Raw genomic sequence first — 20,631 nt, forward strand, 5'->3', positions numbered from 1 at the left:
AAAAAAAAAAAAAAAAAAAAAAAATCCTAGTTATCAGATGGTTAATGTGGCCTCTGCCCCAGTTGTTTCTCTGGACTACTTATAAAATGTAGATACTTACCACCATTTTGCTGACCTCACTAGTTTTGCAGGAAAGTGACTTGAAATTAAAAAAGTAAATCAAATATCTGAGGTTTGGTATAAATTTTAAGGCTCCATTTCAATTTTTTTTGGTAGCAATACCAAGATTGATCCTAGGGCCTTTGCACACCAGCTATTTATTTTTTATTTTTTATTTTGAGACAGGTACTAACCTATTTATTTTGAGACAGGTACCCGAGCTGGGGTTAATTTGTGACCTCCTTGCCTCAGCCTCTTATTAGGCTTGGATTATAATCGTGTGACATCAAGCTCAGTTGGATTTGGATTTGGTGCTGTATCTAAAAAATTATCACCCAGCTTTTTAAATATATGCAGTCATGTAAAGTTACACAACACTTTTTTGGTACCCCAGAAAGCTTTTTCGTATCCCTTTCCAGTCAGTAATCCCCTACTCAGAAATAACCACTCTGTTTACTTCTGTTCCATACATTCATTTTCCTGTTCTTGAATTTCATATAAGTGCTGTACTTTTATGCATCTAATTTCATTTGAAATTCCTGTACCTATGTGCTGGTGGACATTTGCACTCTTAATTTGGTTATATACTGAAGAGCAGCATTGCAGGTTCATAAAATGGAGGTTTGTTCTGCTTTATGTTATACTTACAAAGAATTTTCCAAGTAATTGCATCAGTTAAGTTTTACCAGCAATGTGTGAGAATTCAAAGAGCTCTATATATTTTTTTCTTTTTTCTTTTTTTTTTTTGATACAGGGTCTCACTATGTAGTTGAGTCTGACCTGGAACTCCCTATGTAGCCCAGGCTAGACTCGAATGCACAGGGATCCTCCTACCTAAGCCTCCCTAGTGCTGGGATTACAGCCATGCACCACCAAGCCCGGCTAATAGCTCTATATTCTTAATGTTGGATGTCAGTCTTTTCAATTTTAGCTGTTCTGAAGGACTTTTGCATATGTCGCTGTGGTATTAACTTGCATTTCTCTGATGAAAAATAATGATGACCAACTATGTATTTCTTGGGCATTGGCATAATTTCTTCTGTGACATGTAGGTTCAATTCTTTTGTCCTTTTCTTAAAAGCCCCATTTTGATTTTTCTTATTGATTTCCAACAACTTAAAACTGTGTGTATTGAGTGCATATAAGTCCTTTGTTGGATATGTATAGAGTAGATATAAGTCCTTGGTTGAATATTTATTTTATTTTTTTCTCTGTCCTAAGATTGAACTTTTCTCTCAAGTTTTCTTTTTTTTAAATCTCACTGAGTTTATTGGTACTTTTTAAGTATACAGTACAGTTACATTCATCATTGGGATCTTGTACCTTTACATGACAGGTCTTGGTTCTCTTTTTTTCCCCCATTCCCCTCCCCTCCCTTCACCCCTTCCCTATTTACAAAGACTTTGTTTGCATTTTTTCATTTTCTCACATCTTTTCTTTTCCCTTATTTCCTTTCCCCTTCCCTTCCCACTTCCCCTACACCTTTAGATAAGTGAAAGTTATTAATTTAGTGAAATTCAACTCATTAATCTTTTCTTTCATAGTTAATGCTCTTTATGTCCTGTAAAAAAAAATCTTTGCCTACCTAAGATTATGAGGATTTTCACTTGCAGTTTGATCTACACACATTATTGTTTTATCTTTTAATTGATTTTATACTATTTTATATTTTATATTTTAAATTAGTATTGTATTTGATGTGAAGTAAAGGTCATGATTCCACTGATTTGTCTGTCCTGGTACCATTATTATGCTGTCTTAATGTACATAGTCATAAGGTTAGTATCTTAATATCTTTTAAAAATTTTGTGTTTTCAAAATTAACATGTTATTAACATGTAATATTAATAGGGTACCATGTGCTATTTCAGCACATGCATACAGTTGCATTCATCAAAGTAATTAACATTTCTCTCTACTTTTATTTATTTATGTTTGAAAATTTGAACTTCTGTCTTCTAGTTCTTCATGATATTCATGATGGGTTTTATTAACTATTATCATCTCATTGTGGCATGCAACACCAGAACATCTTCCTTCTGTGTTTTGGTGTCATTATGTAACCTTGTTTTACCCTCCCCCCCACTACCTGTTACAGCCTCTAGTAATCACAGTTATACATTTAACTTGACTCTTGAAGCTTCCATATGTGTGTGTGAGAGAATATGCTGTATTTATCTTTCTGCGACTTGATCTTGATCTGACAGTACTATATATCCTCTAGCTTTATTCTTCAAGATATTTGGTTATATTAAATCTTTTCTGTATCCTTGTAAGTTTTAGAATCACTTTGTCTAAAATGCCCTTTGAAAGTGGTTTTGATCTTATTGATTCAGTAGACGTCCCTGTGTCCCTCTAACTTTGAAATCTAGGTGACCTTTTGAAGTGCATACCAGTAATGTATTTGTGTAATAACCTTCTTTCTAGTGTGAAGGTGGCTCTAAGTTCCAGAAGACTGTGAGAGATTTCATTCTGCCTCTCCTGTCCAGGTGCCTGCCTAAAACTCAACTCATTTCAGGTAAGAAAAACTTACTTGCATGTCTCAACTTTCAATACCAATATGCTACTAAAACTATGCTGATTTCTACTTTTCCTTGGTAGCCTCCTTCTACTTTAGGGCCAAGCCACATCTTTAGCCTGTGCCCCGAATTAGCAAATGCCAGAAGGAAGAAGACATGCCTGTAACTATTAGCGCACTTAGATAGGGTTCTTCGGTACTTGTACATATTTTCATTCTTACTTCCCCATCCCCCTCCCTTTTCCCTCACCCTCAGTATCCTGGAACTCTTCCAATTTATAAGAGATCTGTCCCCAGATACCCACATTATATATCATAAACATGATCTAAGAATAATAATAACAAGAAAAATGTAAATGGGAAAAGGAGATCTAGAGGCAGAGGGAGGGAGGTAGAGGGTAAGGGGATTAAAAAATGAAACAAGGTGTTCTGTGTACGTATATCTACTCCCCAAGATGAATGCAAACTTCATGCAGTACAAACATGCACTAATAAAATTAAAATTATAAAGCCAAACATTTTAAAAAAGAAATGGCTCTATGCTCTCTGAAATCTTAATACATTATGTCCTTGTTCCACATCTTGATGATATACTTAAACCAGGTGATTAATCAATTTATCTTTTTTGGGGGGGTGTTTTTTTGTTGTGGCAGGAGTGTTCCCAATCTATTTGATAGCAGAAGAACAGATAGCATTTTACAGACATAACTTTGATCTTCTCATCCATCTTGGCTCTATCATAGGTGAGTAGTTTCTGAGTGTTTTAACCCATTTTTAGGTTGGGGAAGGGCAGGTAATGGATACACCCCTTAACTTCTCTGTTATAGACAATGGGGACTCCATTGGGGATTGATCCAGCTCTCTCCATCCCTCTGCTTTAGTAACATTCAACTTAGAATTCAGTCCATTTCGAGTGCCAGAAATGTGATTAACATTCACAATTCTTTTCCTATTTAGGAGTATGAGATGTAGGAACTGCCCCATTATAGCACACTTGCCTACAGTTGTAGGCACACCTGAATTTGTATTCTCTTACATAGCAGTTTGGAGGTTAGACATCCAGCTCTGCTTCTTTACTTACCATGTGACCATGGAATGTGTAACGATGGGCAAGTTACATAATCCTTCCGATCCTCAGTTTTTCCACCCATAACTTCACAAACTTACTTTATTGTGAGGATTAAATATACTAATATATAAAAGTGTGATTCTCTCATTGTTTGACACAGTAGTTCTTCCATAAATATACCACTAGATAATTAGTTAGAACATGCAATCTCATCTGATACATAGTTTTTGAGGCTTCAGATTATGTTTGTTTACTTTTGGAGGTTGTACAATTTACATACAGTGAAATGTACAGATTTTAAGAGAGTATTTAAACGTTATTTCTGTCACCTCAGAAAGTTCTCTTATACCTTCTCTAAATCAGTCCCCATCCTCCTAGATTCCACATCTATTCTGATATTTTTCCACTGTAGATTTTTTTTCATCTTCCTGACTTATATACGAATGGAAGCACACAGTATGTATTTTTTGTGGCTAGTTTTTTCATTAAGTTCAGTGTTTTCAACATTTTTCCATGTCCTTGTTCTTATCAGTAGTACCATTTTTATTGGTGATTAGTATCACAATTATGAACACACCAGAATATTTTTTATTGTCTTCTTGTTGGATACTCGGTCTTCTTTTTTTCTACTTTTTGGGCTATTATACATAAAGCTGTTACAATCATTTTTATAAAGTCTTTTTGTGCACTTCCATTTCTCTTGGGTAAATACCTAGGAGTAGGATTTCTGGGACATAGCTAGATACATGCTGGTTTTATAAGTAATTGACAGATGTTTTTCCAAAGAAGTTGTACCATTTTATTTTTCTACTACCCGTGTGTGAAAATCGTGGTTGTTCTGTATCTTTGTCAACAGTTAGTGTGGTCAGTCTAATTTTAGTTTATTACTTGTTCATCTTTCCTTGTCAAAATGTCTGTTCATAGCTTTTACCTATTTAAAAAATTGGGTTGTTTGTAGTTTTTTTATTAATTGTAGAGGTTCTTATATACTATGACTATGATTTTTTAGATACTGTATATGCCTTGTTAATATTTTTCTCATTCTGTTGCTTCTTCATTTTATCAACTGCATTTTTATGGGTTCATCTTTTTACTCACTGCTGTTACCATGTATGGTTGAAGCATGATTATATTTACTGAGTGAGTATGCTAAAAATTGTTCTCCTTCCCAGCCAGGCCTGTAATTCCAGCCCTCAAGTGGCTGAGAAAGGAGGATTGCTATGAGTTTGAGGCCATTCTGGGCTACATAGTGAGTTCTAGGCCAGCCTATACTATGCAAGACCATGTCTCAGAAAAAATAACAAAAAACCCGAATTGTTCGTCTTCCCTCATGCCCTTTTTTCCCTTTCACTGAAGGACGTGGATTATTTACTACATGTGGCATGCTTCTCTGCCTTAGCATAGAGTGGAAAAAAAATAGACAGTTTTCTTAATCTTACAGCACATTTTAGTCCCTGTAAGTCCTGATGGGGTGGGAGACAGAAAAGATAAATAGGAATAGATGAGCTAGTTATAAGTGCCATAACACAAAATTACCATGAATACTTAGTGAGAAATGGTAGGATTTTGGAGCAAAAAATAGAATGATCTGACAGAACTTACTCTAATTGGAGATACTATATAACTGAGTGAATCAAAATAGGTCCTATGGGGACCAGTGAGCCCCATGTTTAAGTTGCAGACCAACTGGCCAATGACTTACTGTACTCTGGTAACCATCTAAGTAGTACAGTCAGCTGAGGGTGAAGTCTCTGGCTTACTGGGCCCCAGTATGGTTAGAACTGCTGAAAACTAGGCAATAATAGGCTTGAAGGTATTTTAAAAGAGTAAGATGGACAATTGCTTCCTAAGATTCTCCTCTAGGAAAAGACTGACTGAGGTCAGAGAAAGACAAACAGCCCAATTTATGGCATGGCTACCCAGAAATTTAATGTGTAGATATGCTGAATAAAAAAGTGGCCAAAGGTATATAGCCACACTGATCAGCTGTAGACTATAGAAATATGCTCTAATAAATGGAAAATAATAGACTAGTCTGTTACTGAAAAACAGTGAAAGGAGATGTGAAAATAAATTAAAGATTTTAGCAATTCAAGTAGGACATGAATTATCTCATTAGAATGGAAAGACGGAATTGCCCATTTGAATGAGAGAGGAGAAAATCTGCCTCCTCCAGAAGGAGTATAGGCCATGCAGCCTTGGGTTCCAACTCAGTTCCTTTTTCAGTTCAACCTAAGGTTATAAAAAGGACATGAGAAACCTCAGGGTGTATGGACATAAATGTAGTGGGTAAGTATATGAGAAAGTGGGAAAAAACCATGAATTAAACAAAAAAAGTGAGTAGACAATATGAGCTATGTTGTTACGAATAACCTTTTATATCCTCAGTCAGTTTAAAGGGGAATGAATCCATTTGAAAGGCACGGCAGACAAATGTGGCAGGTAGCTTATATTGGATTTAAAACAATATTGTCTTCAAGAAGTGGGTATGCAGAGCTCGCTAGACATGCAGATGAAAACAGTACATCAGGGCTTTAGACAAAGGTGGAAGAACTAACAGCTAGATATAGAAAATAAACACTAAATTGAAAACAACCAAGAAACTAATTTTATAACTGCAGTTGTTCAAAGTTTGGCAAAGGACAGAATGTGGGACTTTCATTTAACGTGCACTACCAGGATTTAGCACAATTAAAAGTTTTAATAAGTGGACTATTAAAAACATATAAAACATTTAGTAGCTCCAGCTATAAATGACAATGAGGTAAAGGTGCTAATCATGACAGAGCTAACTGAAAGACAGTGAATTCATGTCTTTCCTCAACAGAGATTTTCAGGAGATACAAGTAAACTACCCGTGTTCCTTTGTTCTCAAATTCCCTAACAAAAGATAAAGACCATGAGAAATTCAAAGGTAAGTGAGGTGGTACATCATCAAAAAGTATTAAAAAATGACAAGCACTAGCTACAGATTCCCTTTCAATCCTATGGACAACTCTTGATAGTGGTATCCTATAGACAGAAACTGTAGGATTAAATAAAGCTGAGGGATGCTAATCTTTGCATTTCTCTTTTTTTCTATTATTAGGTCTGCTTTGCTGTTTTCTCTTGGCTGTGACATTCTGATGGTCATTATAATAACAGTTTACCACTAGTACAAACAAAAGTACTATTTGTATATTTTGTGAGAGGTTCACCAATACCATCCAAAAGTTCTGATCTTCTGTACTTGATCACCCTCATATTTATGTCAACATCTTCACTTCTCATCTAAACCAACGAAAGAACAGTTGTTGATCTCCCACAATCTACTGTCATCACGACCTCATTCGCTACAGCCTTTAGTAATACTTTATCTGAGAGAATTTAAGCATGCAGACTGTGTCAGTTCCCGCACTGGTTGCTGGGCTTATTGATTGTATAGCCCAGTTAACAAGAATTGCTGAAGAGATTTTACACTTTATTTCACAAGGGCAGCCATTTCCTTGTGTAGAGCAGGATAACAGAGAAGAACAGGCAGAAGCAGAGGAGGCTCCTCCAGAGGAAGCCCCACTACCAGATCTTGCTAATTTCTCTGACTTAGAATCAATACTTTCACTAAGAGAAGATGATGAGCTAGTCCTTGATGTAGATCAAGCTTTGTTAGATATAGGTGATTTAAATGAGGATTTACTGCCTGATATCAACAATAATACAATAAGGGATTAAGTCCCAGGTTTTCCTCACCAACATGTGAAAACCGATCATTTCTGTTTCGAACATATTCTAATTTTTTTGGACATTAGCTGCACATTTTCATTGTTAAAACTTTTAGAACAAGTAAGATTTATTTTTCTTCCAACAAAGACTGGTTTCTTTGTTGTTATTCAGAAAGTTCTGACTTTAGCGATGTGGTTTTTCCATTACTTTTTCTCCTGTTCTTCTGTTAGGATTTCTGATGATAGGCACACATAATAGCAAAGAAAAGAATCTCTTTCAACTTAACAATGGACTGAAACCTTGGGGCCTGTCACATCTGGGGACCCAATTTCACTGTTCTACAGTGAAAAACAAAAAGGGAATAACCCCCAGATGATATTATAGTGACTATCTTCACATTAACAGGACAATTCTAGGATATTTGAATTTGAAAATATATAATCCCTTACTGGATCTTTAAGAGAAGATTTGTCAAACAGGATGCAATAGTAGACTAAGGGGGATAATTCTGAAAGAGTAGCATCTACCAGATAATAAAAGTAAAGAAGGCTATTCAGATAAATGTTGCAAAGGAGAAACCCTTGAAAAAGCTGGAGCTAAGAGGTGCCAATGTAGGACTATCCCCACAAATGCTGGACCACATTGCAACTACTTTGCAGTATTGTTTTCCAAATAGAAATGGCACATTATACCAAATAACAAAAGAGAAGTACTAGCCTGCCTAGACAAAGCCCTACAAAGACTATTCAGCAGTGGAAGATGAACACCTATCACAGAAGAGTAGAGATGATGGTCCACAAAGGAGAGTGAATAGAGTCTTGTTGCATGTAACTGAATTTAAAAAGAATACTTGATAGGCTTGCTACAGTAGACATGCTACAGCTTCAACCTAACTATATATACCAGGAGCTGAAAATGCAGTAGTTCGAGGACTCCCGCATCAAAACAGGGAACAAATGTGAAGGAAATTCACTGATTATACTAATTCCACACCAAAGAGTCCATTTCACTTCTAATTGGAAAAATAGCTATCCTTCAGACAGGCCCATGGACATTATGGCCTGCCTTTCTAGAGACTGGTCTTTGCATCTCATGGCGTGGCTAACAAACTAAGTAAATACATAAAGTCATACCATTGGCAGTGCAGTGTGTATAGATTGTGAGGAAGTGATATGTAGAAGGCAATCCACCCTGGTGTTAACCAGACCACACTGATTATATTATATAGAGTCCTAGAGCATATTACCGTCAAAAGGATTACAATGGCATTTAATACAGATGATTTCAGGGCTAACCACATGACAGGCTGCATCTAATATAAAGTGAGGTCTGCATACATAGACAGTGAGCTACCTTTAAAGATAAGTGCAGGAATCTAGAATATGTAATCAGGTCTTATTTGGATGAGCAGTAGTACGTGAAATTTGAGTCAGTTTGGACAGTGACTTCCAGTGATTTAACAAATTTAGTAAAGTGATAGTTAAACCCAGAAAAGCTACTATAGATCCTTTACAAAAATTAGAACCTATAGAGCCTATTTAACATATTAGTATGAACGACTTCTAGCTGTGTGGAAAGAATGATGAGAGTAGATAGGGATGGGAGAGATTTGGAGGGGAAACAAAAGCCACGAATGGGGAAAATAAAACTTCCTCCCTTAAACAATAGCTGTGAGTGTGAGTGGTTACAACCCATATTAGGCAGCAGAGTGTGAAACTTTGCTGCTACAATAACTGAACAAAGTGAACCTTACTTTGCCAGTGTATGGGGGTCTGTAGATAACATAGTTGTGTTCAAAATGGCATATAATTTTTGCACTGAAAAAGTATTGTGACAAAGCCTAAATAGAATAGTGAGAAAACAAAAAGAATCAACTTAGCCCTCCATCCCAATAGGAATAGTTTACAAAGATTACTGATAGCAGTTAACAAGGAAATCTATACACTTAATGATAATTTAGCATCCTTACACTGATTAAATGTAACAAAGGTCCTGATAAGAGTTGAAAAGATAGAATCTATGCTTTAATTAAAGCCTTAGGAGAGCCAAGGAAGATAGATACTCTCCATAGGGAATTTGGGCTTTAGGAAATTGGTCTTTAATTTGTCTCAAAATAAAATTTAAAGCATAAATACCTGGACAAGATCAGGAAACATCCAAAGAGAGACCACTAGTCTGCTATAAATTCTATTTGGTGAGCAATTTAGCTGAAAAAGACATGTTGCTCTTCACAGAAGGATAGCTATCTTTCCAAGCAGAACTCTAGAATGTGGTGTTCCTCAAATATGTTAGATACTGAAGCGTAGCTCTGTCCAAGTAGAACTCTAGACAATGGACTTTACTGAGACTGTCAAAAGTCTTAGGGTCTTATGATAAAACATAAGCAGCTCTACTCACTCAAGCAGGTCATTAAAGTAACATTAGGAGAAATGTGAATCGCTACTCCAGATCTTGAAAGAAGACTTGAACCAGCCTGCAAAACAGCTGCCAATATAGTCCTTAAGAGTCAAAGCAGGAAGATGCTACCGTTTCATTGTATGTGGATCTGGCCAGCCTCTTCTATACCAGGATTCCTGGAAAGGCTGCACTGTAATGGCCGCTTGGGACTAGACACGCTTCAGTGTTTGTTTTGACTGTAATTATATGTGTTTAAGAATTGTTAAGATATAATCCTACTCCATTTGGATTGTTTTATTAATATTTGCTGTGTGAAACAATTAGAAATAGGTAATAGTGATAAGAAGTAAGTTTATAAAATAAAATACTTAGGGATAAGAGCTGGGGGGGTGTTTTTAGTAGAGAGTAGAACATTAATAAATTTTTGAAAGTTATGCAACCATTTAGGGTAGAAAGCCATTATACAGGGTTTGTTCCTAAGCAGGTTTATGAACCAGCCTGCTTTTGTCTTAATGCAAATTAACTAACCCTTAGGCACTGATATAAATCTAAATACTCATTAGAAGAAGAAGTGTTAACTAACTTAGCCCCCTGATTGAATGCTGCTGATCGAAATCTTGAATCTCCTCCAGGAGAATGGAGAGAGTAGCTTGTCCTTTATCCAAACTAGCCCTTTTCTAGATTTTGAGATTAGATGCCAAAGCCAGTTCCTATATGGAATGGAAGAACCAAGAGGTAGAGGGGCTTATCCTTCTGAGACAAGCTTAAAGGTTTTAAACTCAAGGGGAATAAGATGGTAGATGGCAGTTAGGGAGTAGCACAAGTCTTCATTCGTATGCACTTTGCCTACATACTTGTGTCCTTATATGTGATGATTATTTCCAGTTATTAGATTATAATTGCTTATGGTCCTTATTAAATGTTGATCCAAACCCTTTTACTGTTTTAAGAGGTTTTAACTAATAAAATTTCATTGCAAAGCAAATAAATTGTGGTCATTTTAATTACCTAGTGGTGAATTTGGAGGCTACTAAATGGACATAAAAGAACTCTGCTTAACAGAAAGTAGTAGAGTATAATTAGGGAGAATTTTGCATCAGAGTCTGAACTTCTACTTCTGGCTTGTCAAATGATCTGTAACAAATCTCTGAACATACTCCTTTATCATTTGTAAAATAAGCATCACAATGATTTTTCTTATTATCTTCGATGGTAATAAGGAACAAAACCAGACAATTGTCAGTCTTTGGTATGTCTGACAGTGAATAGGCTACTATAAGCAGAATCAGGACTTTTCATGGATATCTAAAAAATATCTGAATGAGAACACTTGAAAGTCTATTTGACATGTAAAGATCATCCATTGGTTTTACACCCATTTTCTGAGAGATCAGAGCTTCTTTATTCTACTTCATGTCAAAGTTATATATAGTTTGGAATCAGCTTTTGTTTCATTATTAGGAGCTTATTTTTCACCAAATTAAATGTTTTGGGGAAGACTATTTGAGGTCTAGTAGGAATAATGAAGATAAAACAATAATGAAAAAACTCTTCAGGAAATACTAAGTTTATTCCATTTAAGGCTAAGATTTGTTTCTTGGGGGACTTATATAACTGAATGTTATTAACCCAACATGATCTAAACTGTGCTTACAAATCAACCAGCCAACCAAGAAAATTTCTAACAAAAATAAAAATAACTCTTAGTTCCTAAGGTTATTTGGGAGTTCTTTGTGTTGACAGATAACAACCATCCATTAGTTTTGTTTTGCTTTGTTTCCTCAATGAGTTTATTGGTACATTTTAAGTATACAGTACAGTTACATTCATCATTGGGATCTTGTACCTTTACATGACAGGTCTTGGTTCTCATTTTTTCTCCTTGTCCCTGCCCTCCCTTCACCACTCCTCCCTTCCCCCTTTACAAACACTTCATTTTCATTTTCTCATTTTACATTTTTTCTTTGTCCCTGCCCTCCCTTCACCACTCCTCCCTTCCCCCTTTACAAACACTTCATTTTCATTTTCTCATTTTTTTTTGCAAGGCAGGTGGACATCCATTAGTTTTGAATATCACATGTCTTCGAGGTAATAAAGAATTTTTGAAGGTGATCATCATTATACCTCTGAATAATGGAGCAGACTTTCAGCAAGATGATAAATTCTGGGAATAATCATTTTTAATAGTCATATTCTTAAATTTGAGGAAACACTAGAATATTTTGAAAGTGTATCTTCTAAAATTTTAATGTTGACAATTTGATAACTAGTTTTGGAATTCAGTTGTGCTGCAGATAATCTTTAGAGAAAAGATACTGCTTTCCCCAGTACTTGAGATTGAACCGAAGACTTTTACAATGAGGTACATCCCCAGCATCCTACCCCTGTAATTTTAATTTTGAGACAGGGTCTTGCTAAGTCACTAATTGCCCACTCTGGGCTTGAACTTTTCATATTCTTGCCTCAGCCTCCCATAGTGCTGGGATCACAGGCGTGTACCACCATGCCTAGCTATATTGTCTGCTTTTTATGGAATACATATTTTTAGCTGAGGCTTTAAGAGGTATGGTGCCTGACTGAAACTTAAGATATGAGGAGGGGTGAAGGGGAGCGGGGACAAGGGGAAAAATGAAAACCAAGACCTGTCATGTAGAGGTACAAGATCCTAACAATGAATGTAACTACTGTATCCCTAAAATGTACCCAATAAACTCAAATAAAAAGCAAAAAAAAAAAAAAGATATGAGTGAACTTATCTTTGGGTCCTTTTCCCTGGTGCAGGAATTCTTAATGCTCCTCTCATTTAAATGCTCCTCACATTTACTCATTGAGAAAATAGCCACCTGTACTATGTATTTCTTCATCTCTCCTGGTTGGATTTACATCATGATTTAGAGGAAATTTGAGCAGGATGTCATCAGGGATGACACTAAAGAGTGAAGAAGTGGCACATCTGCTCTGTTCTGTTCCTGATTACAGACACCAAAGAAATATCCCATTTATCCTTGAGGATAGAAATGCGTGGCTCAACTGATAACAAGCATGGAGCCAAGTGGGAAAGAAAATAATTTTTCTCTTGTAGTTTAGGTATCCCATATCCATCTAGAGAAAATTGCTCTTTGAATAATCCTAGACTTAGGAAAGAGTTACTACCCATTCCTTTACCAGACTTCTTTAGGGCTTGAAGGTCATCTGGGAAAACTGTACTTTAAAAAATGTCTTTAACTTGTTTAGGGGCTCCAGACATGAGTTCTCCAGCTGTCATATTCTTGAGTATGACCTATTTAAGAGATTAATATGCTTTCCTCCTTGATGAATTAACACACAAACTGGCTCAAAGGAATTTGAGGAATTTTTTTCTAACACGAAAAAGTTGTGTTCACTTGCCATAGGTATAATGAAAGTATAAAGTTAGCTTTCATTCCTTTGTGTCCAAAATAAAGATTTATTTCCTAATTAAACCATATCCTATAGGAAGAGAGTTTTTCCCATTGCAAAAGTTGGTGATCAAAACTATCCAATAATTTCATAAATGATCAATATCATAATCTTTTTGTATATATATATGTACTAAAGAGCTGTGTGTATACTTCACTTCTTTAAATAGTAGATTGTGGATATTTATTGAACAGATCTTGTCTGCTACCTTAGATCAGAGACTTTTAAGAAAGAAATTTTCAAAGACACTTGAATCATTGGAACCTCAGTAACTCACATGATTTTTTTCTTTTTGGATTTTTGAGACAGTTTCTCACTATGTAGTTGAGACTGACCTTGAACTCAATATGTAGCCCAAGCTGGTCTCGAACTCACAAGAGATCTTCCTGCCTCAGCCTCCCAAGTGCTGGGTTTAAAGGCATGCACCACCATGCCCAGCTTCACATGATTTTATTTATTACTAAACATACTAAAGTTAAAATTACAAGAACACCCCAAACAAGGACATTGCTGATTTGTTCAAGAAAATGTGATTATTCTCCTTAAACTAGATGTATAGATCAAACCAAGAGAAATCAGAGGTTGTACTCATTTGAGACTCAGTACAATCTCAGATTAAAAAAAAGTATAATTTACAGATTGAGAAGGATTAGTTTTTAGTGCAAATGAAGTTACAAGTCAAAAGGAATTTTTTAGAGTTTGGTGACTACTTTACCAAAGCAATATCTTTAGACTACAAATTTGAAGATATGTCTGAATTCACAAGTCTTACCTGCTAGTTAGCATAGCATAGCTTGATGATAAACTAAGCTAAAATCAAATAAGTTAATTTGGAAAATTTGGAGCAAGATAAGTATCAAAATGAGTATGAAGTCTCTGGCTAGGACATTAAACTTTGAGCTATATTTGGATTTATGAAACTCTAAAAGTATAGTCTTCATTAAATATTCTCATTGAAGTTGAGAGTTACATATTATTCTTGTTGCAAATCAGGACTCAGGAGTTTGGTGTGCTCTGCTGAAATGTTTTGAACAATTATTAAAAGCAAGGGTTCTCATTAATTTGATTTACAATGATCAGTGAATAGAACTAAGCTGAAAATTTGTTGAGCTTTGCATAAATACAGTCTCTTTGGATTGATTTTGTATTACTGATGAATATCCATAATTTTGAATTGTGAGGAGGTGCTTCCTTGCCATTCTTACAAAACAATGTGTTCTGCAAAATATGAAACTGATTAAATCAGTTCATTATTTAAAGAAAGGTAGACACCCCAAAGCTTATGCATCCTCAAAACTCACTCCTAGTGATGATGTTTGCAGAACACATACGTATTCAATGCTATTGAGCTATAAATATAAAAATTGTTAAAATAGTAAATTTTAAATAATGGATCTTTTACCACAATAAAAACAATAACTTCCACTGTAATGTATTCAGCAAATGGCCCCAGAAAAAAATTTTGGCATCGATGATGTATAATTTTGAGAGTAAAAAGAAATGTACGTCATTGGCATATTCAGGTTGGTATAATGATGGCTAAGAAACATATTGTATGACAATATTGTAACATGAAAATAATATATAATAGTAGCAATAAGAAAAATTATGTAATGAGGAACACGGGATATTTTTAGGACAGTGAAAGGACTAAAAGAGCAAAATGATGTGAAAGTTAATGAGGGGTAGAGGGCAGTCAAATAGAAGCCAAGGGTGCTTCCATGGCCATGTGCCACACAGATCCCCACAGGAGTAAAAAAAAAAAATCAAGGTGATTTCCAAATGAAACAGTAGCTAAAAATGGCAACTGAAGTTTATGTGAGCAGAACAGGTTCAGACATAAAATAGTTGGAAGATGATTAACAAAAATCAGTGAATCATTGCAATGAAATTGTTTGAAAATAAATGCCTATTGATTTTCATTGTGGTAGGTGAAGCCTGTAGCTTTCAAATTTCATATCCAGGTTAGTGAGGAATGAAAAATCCAGTCATATTCTATAATACATCTTTAAAGTGATTGTTATCCATTAACCATTCTGTCACTTAGATACAACTCATGTTCTAAAAACACCTGTATTTCACACAGTATTACTACCATTTATATAAAATAAAAAAAACCACCAAAACCAATACATATCATTAATGGAAATATATGATGTGTGATAAAAATATATGGTGAATGTTTAAATTTTAAAATTATTACAATAAAAACACATTGCATTAATTCCCCTCAAAATATTCCCCCTCACTTCAAACATATATATTGTCAATCTGCCACTTTCTGAAGAAGTTCTGGAAGTCCTCTTTCATGTGTCTCTATGAGGTATGATAAAAATATTGTAAATGCTGCTACTGTGAGTCATCCAAAAAAAAAAAGGCTCATAAAAACATTACTGTGTCCTTATCCACTTTATTCACTAGATCTGGTACTATGTGACTTCTTGGTCTTATCCAAAGTCAAAGTGACCACGAAAGGTAAATGCTTTGAATGGATTCAGGTCATAGAGGAAATATACATCTCTATCTCTGTCTGTCATTTGTCTGTCTGTCTATTCCCCACTGGGTGAATATACATAAAATAAAATGCGATTTGCCTCAGAGCCTGTATCTATGAAAGGATGGTAGTGGTAGAGTTAGCCTTCATTTGGCAGGCATCTCTCAGTCCCATCTGTTTGGATCTGACTCAAGGTAGAATAGAAGAGATACAGAAATATAAAATAAAGCATTTTCCATGCCATGCATTGAATAGTAGTTTTTCTCATTTCCCATAGTAGCCATATGAAGTGGAGAAATTATTATTAACTCCATTTCATAAATGAGAATTTAATGCCCTGGCAATTTGAGTGACTTTTTTCAAGTCACACAGCTAATGGGTTGGAATTCCATCTTCAGTTGCCCTAACTCCTTAGCCCCTGCTCTTTTTTCTTTTTTTTTTTTCTCATTGAGTTTACTGGTGCTTTTTAAGTATACAGTACAGTTACATTTATCATTGGGATCTTATACCTTTACATGATAGATCCTGGTTCTCATTTTTTTCCCATACCCCTACCCTCCCTCCACCCCCTCCCTCTCCCCTATTTACAAAGACTTTGTTTCCATTTTTTCCTTTTCTTATGTTTTTTCTTTTCCTTTATTTCCTTTCCCCTACCCCTTTTCCACTTCCCCTTAACCTTTAGCCCCTTTCTTCCTATTTCACATTTTCAGTTATACAGTCTTATTTACACTTTTAGTTTTTCACACTAGAGCAACTATTTGGTATTTACACATGTGTGTCTTATTTATTTCGCTTAAGAGTATGGCCTTAATATGCATCCATTTTCCTATGAATGATTATAATTTCTCATGCTTTATGGCTGAGTAATACTTCATTTTATAGAAAAGCCACATCTTTATCCAGTCTCCAACTGATGGGCAATTGGGCTGTTTCCAACTTTTAGCTATTACAAACAGTACTACCATAATCATGGGTGTGCATATATCACTGTGCTATGATTCTTTTAATTATTTTGGAAAGATTCCGCCTCACCCCAGAAAGAATGGCTGCTATCAAGAAATCAACCAATAATAAATGTTGCTGGGGCTGTGGGGAGAAAGGAACCCTTCTCCATTGGTGGGAGTGCAGACTGGTGCAACCACTATGGAGATCAATATGGAGATACCTCAAATAACTAGGGCTAGAGGTCCATTTGACCCAGCTATCCCTTTGCTTGGTGTCTTTCCAAAAGAATTAAGAATCATGCCCCTGCTCTTTCTGAAGTACTATGGTGCCTTCTTTAAGATAGAAATTAGATTTTCTGGGAGTCTCTCCAGAATTGTTTGATAAAATAGCACAAAACAGAACTTACTTGATTTTAAATCCAGTTTAGCTGGAAAGCCAAGCCCTCTCCTGTGGTCTGTTTGAAGTGACCTCCCTCAAAGAGGTGGAACTTGTGTTTGGTAGTCACAACATAACAGATTACTTCATCCTAAACCTTAAGACACTATCTTTCAAATGTCTTACTTCATCCTAAACCTTAAGACACTATCTTTCAAATGTCTTATCTCAGTCTTCTTGTTAAAGGGCTGCCAGGGCACCACTGTACCAATAGTCACCAGCATGTATATGGTAAGTCTTCATCACTGTCTCTATGCTTCCAGTATATAGGGTAAAATACTTTGCTGTGTGCCATCACAGAACTGTTCCTTTGGGATACTTACCTTAGTTTGTAATCATATATTCATTAAAGTGACCGTTTAGTATTCACCACTAGCTTGTATGTTCCACAATGGCAGGGCTAGTGCTTGTCTTTTCTATCCTAAACATAAACGAATGAATACTTTCCTATCAAAGAATCACTTGGCTACTTTTCTACTCATAGAGAAAACACACAAAGGTTGCCTGTGTCTTGGATGAGTAAACTTGTTTATGAGGCTTGTCTAGATATTTATCTATTAGAAGTCTAAGTGGTAGAACAATGTTGACCCTTGCTTTCTTTCTCTGGACTCTGGAGGCCCTAAGCTACCTGGAAAGCAGATGATTTCAACTTACCTCTTTCTGGTGGTATTTGATTGCCACTTTCAGCTTGGCAAGGTCATGGTACTTTTGGGGATCAAGCTCTTCACTGTGGTTATCTCTATGGTTGAGGATGATCTCCAGTTCCCGGGAGCTCCGAGCTTGGTCAAGCAGGTCTTTGGCAAAGAGCTTGCACTGCTGAGAGAGCTCTTCGTACTCAGCCTTGAACTCATTCTCCACCTTGCTGAGCTCCTTGAGCTCCCAGCCCAGGCGAAAGGCAGTTAGGATGGGGTCCTCGCTTGATAAGGCAATGAGTGAGGGGCTTGCCAGAGCCTTATAGATGTTCAGTCTGGAGCGGGAGTGGCGCAGGCTGTCTACCTCTGAACTGGACACACACTCCACACAGTTGCAGCGGATCTGGTGAGGCCGAGGGATAGTTACTCGCTTTTGGACAAGCAATTTGATTATTTCATAGTTGTTAGTGTGGGCAGCCAGCATGATGGGAGTGATGTCCGGTGTGAACTCAGAGAACTGGGTGTCCATCATGAGTGTGGGGACCTAGGTATGCACAAAAAATGAGAAATATAGAAGGGCAGGATTAAAATTTGGAGAGGTAAGGACCATAGAATTCATCAAGTACTATTTCAGGACCTGGGGTCTCTGTTTTGTTGCCACTTCTTACCAGAATTGCTAAGGTTTGTGGAATGCTTACTGTGTTCCAGGCATTGTTCTAAGCACTTTATGTGGATTTCCTTATTTAATGCATACAACAACCTTGTGAGATAAATATTCTCTTCATATGGAGGAGCTGAAACACAGAGCAATTAAAGAACATAACCAAAGTTACGTGGTTTTTAGTAGCAGAGCCAAGATGCAAACCAGTGTAGTATGAATCCAGAGATTGGCTCTTAAATTATGTTACTATAACATGTCCTATGCTAAGACAAAATAGAGGAGACTAAGGTGTTGAGTGTCCTGACCTTTTAGAGTTTAGTTGGATGATAAACATATAAATTTAGTAACAGTGCTTAATAGTATGTGTTCAGTTTCAAATGAGCTCTAGAGACTGCAGGAATATTTGATTGAAAGGTTAAAGACAGCCAATCAACCATCTTAGACTGTATAACTAAAGTAAGCCCTGGTGTCTGAAGAGAAGACTCTTTAAAATAGTTATTTACTATGTATATATGGTATAAGAGAGTTCAGAGGACCAAAGGCCATGGCCAGATAGGATTCATACAACTTCCTTTAGGTCAGGAATAATAACTCTGTAAATGAGGACTTCTGGTCCTATGGATGGGTTAATAATACCAAAAAATTCTTTGATGACAATATTACATCTGTTGTAATTGTAGTGTAAATATCAGCTATAGGTGAAAGGTGTGGAGAGCTATTTAGGTATTTGGGAGCACTGCTGGGAAGTCAGATCCTAAACAATGAATTTTTAAAAATTCAAACTTAGAGAATGTAGGTCATTTGGGACCCAGTCTGTTTGCAGACTAATAATGAAGCTGAGATAGCACATTAGACACACAGAGTCTAAGCTTTAGTAAGATCCAAAGTTATAGCATGGGGAAAGCTAGAATAATAATGAAGCTTATTTACGTAGAGGCAGAGTTGGTTAGGAGTCTGATACTGATCTTACTACACTTAAAGAAAAGAAAACAAAACAACAACAACTAAAAAAACATTTCCTAATACTCATTTTAACTGGGGAGAACAGAATATAAATTTGAAATTCTCACAAAATAGATTAAATTTTGTTTTAATAGTGAGCATCTTTGTTTTACTCTCTAGACCTCTTTAAAAAATAACTCATAATTACTGGCCTCCTGACAAAAGGATGAGTTACTATTTTTTACCATTTTTGCCTCCTTTTCAGGTGGGATGAGGAATTCCTTACAGTGAAGTAGCCAGAAAACAGAGTGTGGGGAAAAAGTAGAGGAGGAGGAATTTGCAAGAAACCTGTTTCCTTCCCTGAGAGGTTGAATCAGCCTCTGAACAGATGAAAGCTGGTTACACATTGGTCATCAATTTCTAGAATGAAGCAGCGAGTAAACAATGTTAAACATTTAGAGGGAGCAGCTACAAACAAAACAGCAGGAAATGAGCAACTTGGCTCATAAAGTAAATTGGACGCGTAAAAGAATAATCTGAGAAATTTACATAAACTTGCAGGCTAAGGAAGAAGTAGGTCTGAGTGGGCCTGGAAATGAACATAAACACAATCGGCATAAAGCCTAGAATTGAGAGAGATTGTAAGTGAACCATTTGTCACAGTCTGTCCCAGAAAGAAAATAAGTCATATCTGGGAAATCTGTCCTTTCTTTGGGTAAAGGCATTCCTGAATCTCTGTCACTGCCTAAAAGTGTTGGAGGAAGATACTATGTAATATAGGCTTCCTGGGTTAGATTGGAGGTACTGTCGGCATCCTCCATGCTGCTAACCCTTTGTCCTCTCTCTCCTCTCACTTGCCTTTTTCCACTTTTCTTACTCTTTTCTTTTTTTTTCAGCTTTAATTGAGTTTATTGGTACATTTTAGGGATACAGTACAGTTACAGTCATTGTTGGGATTTTGTACCTCTACATGGCAGGTCTTGGTTCTCATTTTTTCCCCTTGTCCCTGCCCTCCCTTCACCCCCTCCTCCCCTCCCCATCTACAAGCACTTTATTTCCATCTTTTCTTTATCTCAAATTTTTTTCTTTTCCCTTATTACCCTTCCCCTATCCATCCCACCTTCCCTACACCTTTAGCCACTTTCTTCCCATTTCACAATGTCAGTAATCTTATTAGGATCTTATGTATCATTGCAGTTTATTCAGACCAGAGAAACTATTCGGTATTTACACATGTGTGACTATTTGTTTCCCTTAGGAGTATATCTTCAATATGTATCCATTTTCCTATGAATGAACCTA

The 20,631-nt window shown here is 36.2% G+C and overlaps 2 protein-coding genes across 8 annotated transcripts in view; one reads left to right on the top strand and one right to left on the bottom strand.

Annotated features, from left to right (window-relative positions):
- Trpc5 (transient receptor potential cation channel subfamily C member 5) overlaps positions 1-20,631 on the bottom strand; it is a 294,853-nt gene that overhangs the window by 100,730 nt on the left and 173,492 nt on the right. For all 4 annotated transcript variants that reach the window (XM_033760331.1, XM_033760332.1, XM_033760330.1 and 1 more), the window contains one exon: positions 17,749-18,270. In XM_033760331.1, the coding sequence (XP_033616222.1) occupies positions 17,749-18,270 (522 nt within the window). The remainder of the gene's footprint in view (positions 1-17,748; positions 18,271-20,631) is intronic.
- The window catches only part of Trpc5os (TRPC5 opposite strand), a 97,815-nt gene that overhangs the window by 25,690 nt on the left and 51,494 nt on the right, over positions 1-20,631 (top strand). For 2 of the 4 annotated variants that reach the window (XM_010603090.1, XM_010603091.1), the window contains 3 exons: positions 2,527-2,617; positions 3,271-3,360; positions 6,775-10,759. In XM_010603090.1, the coding sequence (XP_010601392.1) occupies positions 7,059-7,394 (336 nt within the window). In that variant the 5' untranslated portion in view covers positions 2,527-2,617; positions 3,271-3,360; positions 6,775-7,058 and the 3' untranslated portion in view covers positions 7,395-10,759. Of the gene's footprint in view, positions 1-2,526; positions 2,618-3,270; positions 3,361-6,513; positions 6,601-6,774; positions 10,760-20,631 lie in introns of those variants that run through there. The other 2 variants (XM_010603092.1, XR_002024691.1) reach the window with 2 other exon arrangements.

Source organism: Fukomys damarensis, unplaced genomic scaffold (genome assembly GCF_012274545.1).
Source record: "Fukomys damarensis isolate Sample0158 unplaced genomic scaffold, DMR_v1.0_HiC HiC_scaffold_39, whole genome shotgun sequence".
Classification (NCBI taxonomy): Eukaryota; Metazoa; Chordata; class Mammalia; order Rodentia; family Bathyergidae; genus Fukomys; species Fukomys damarensis.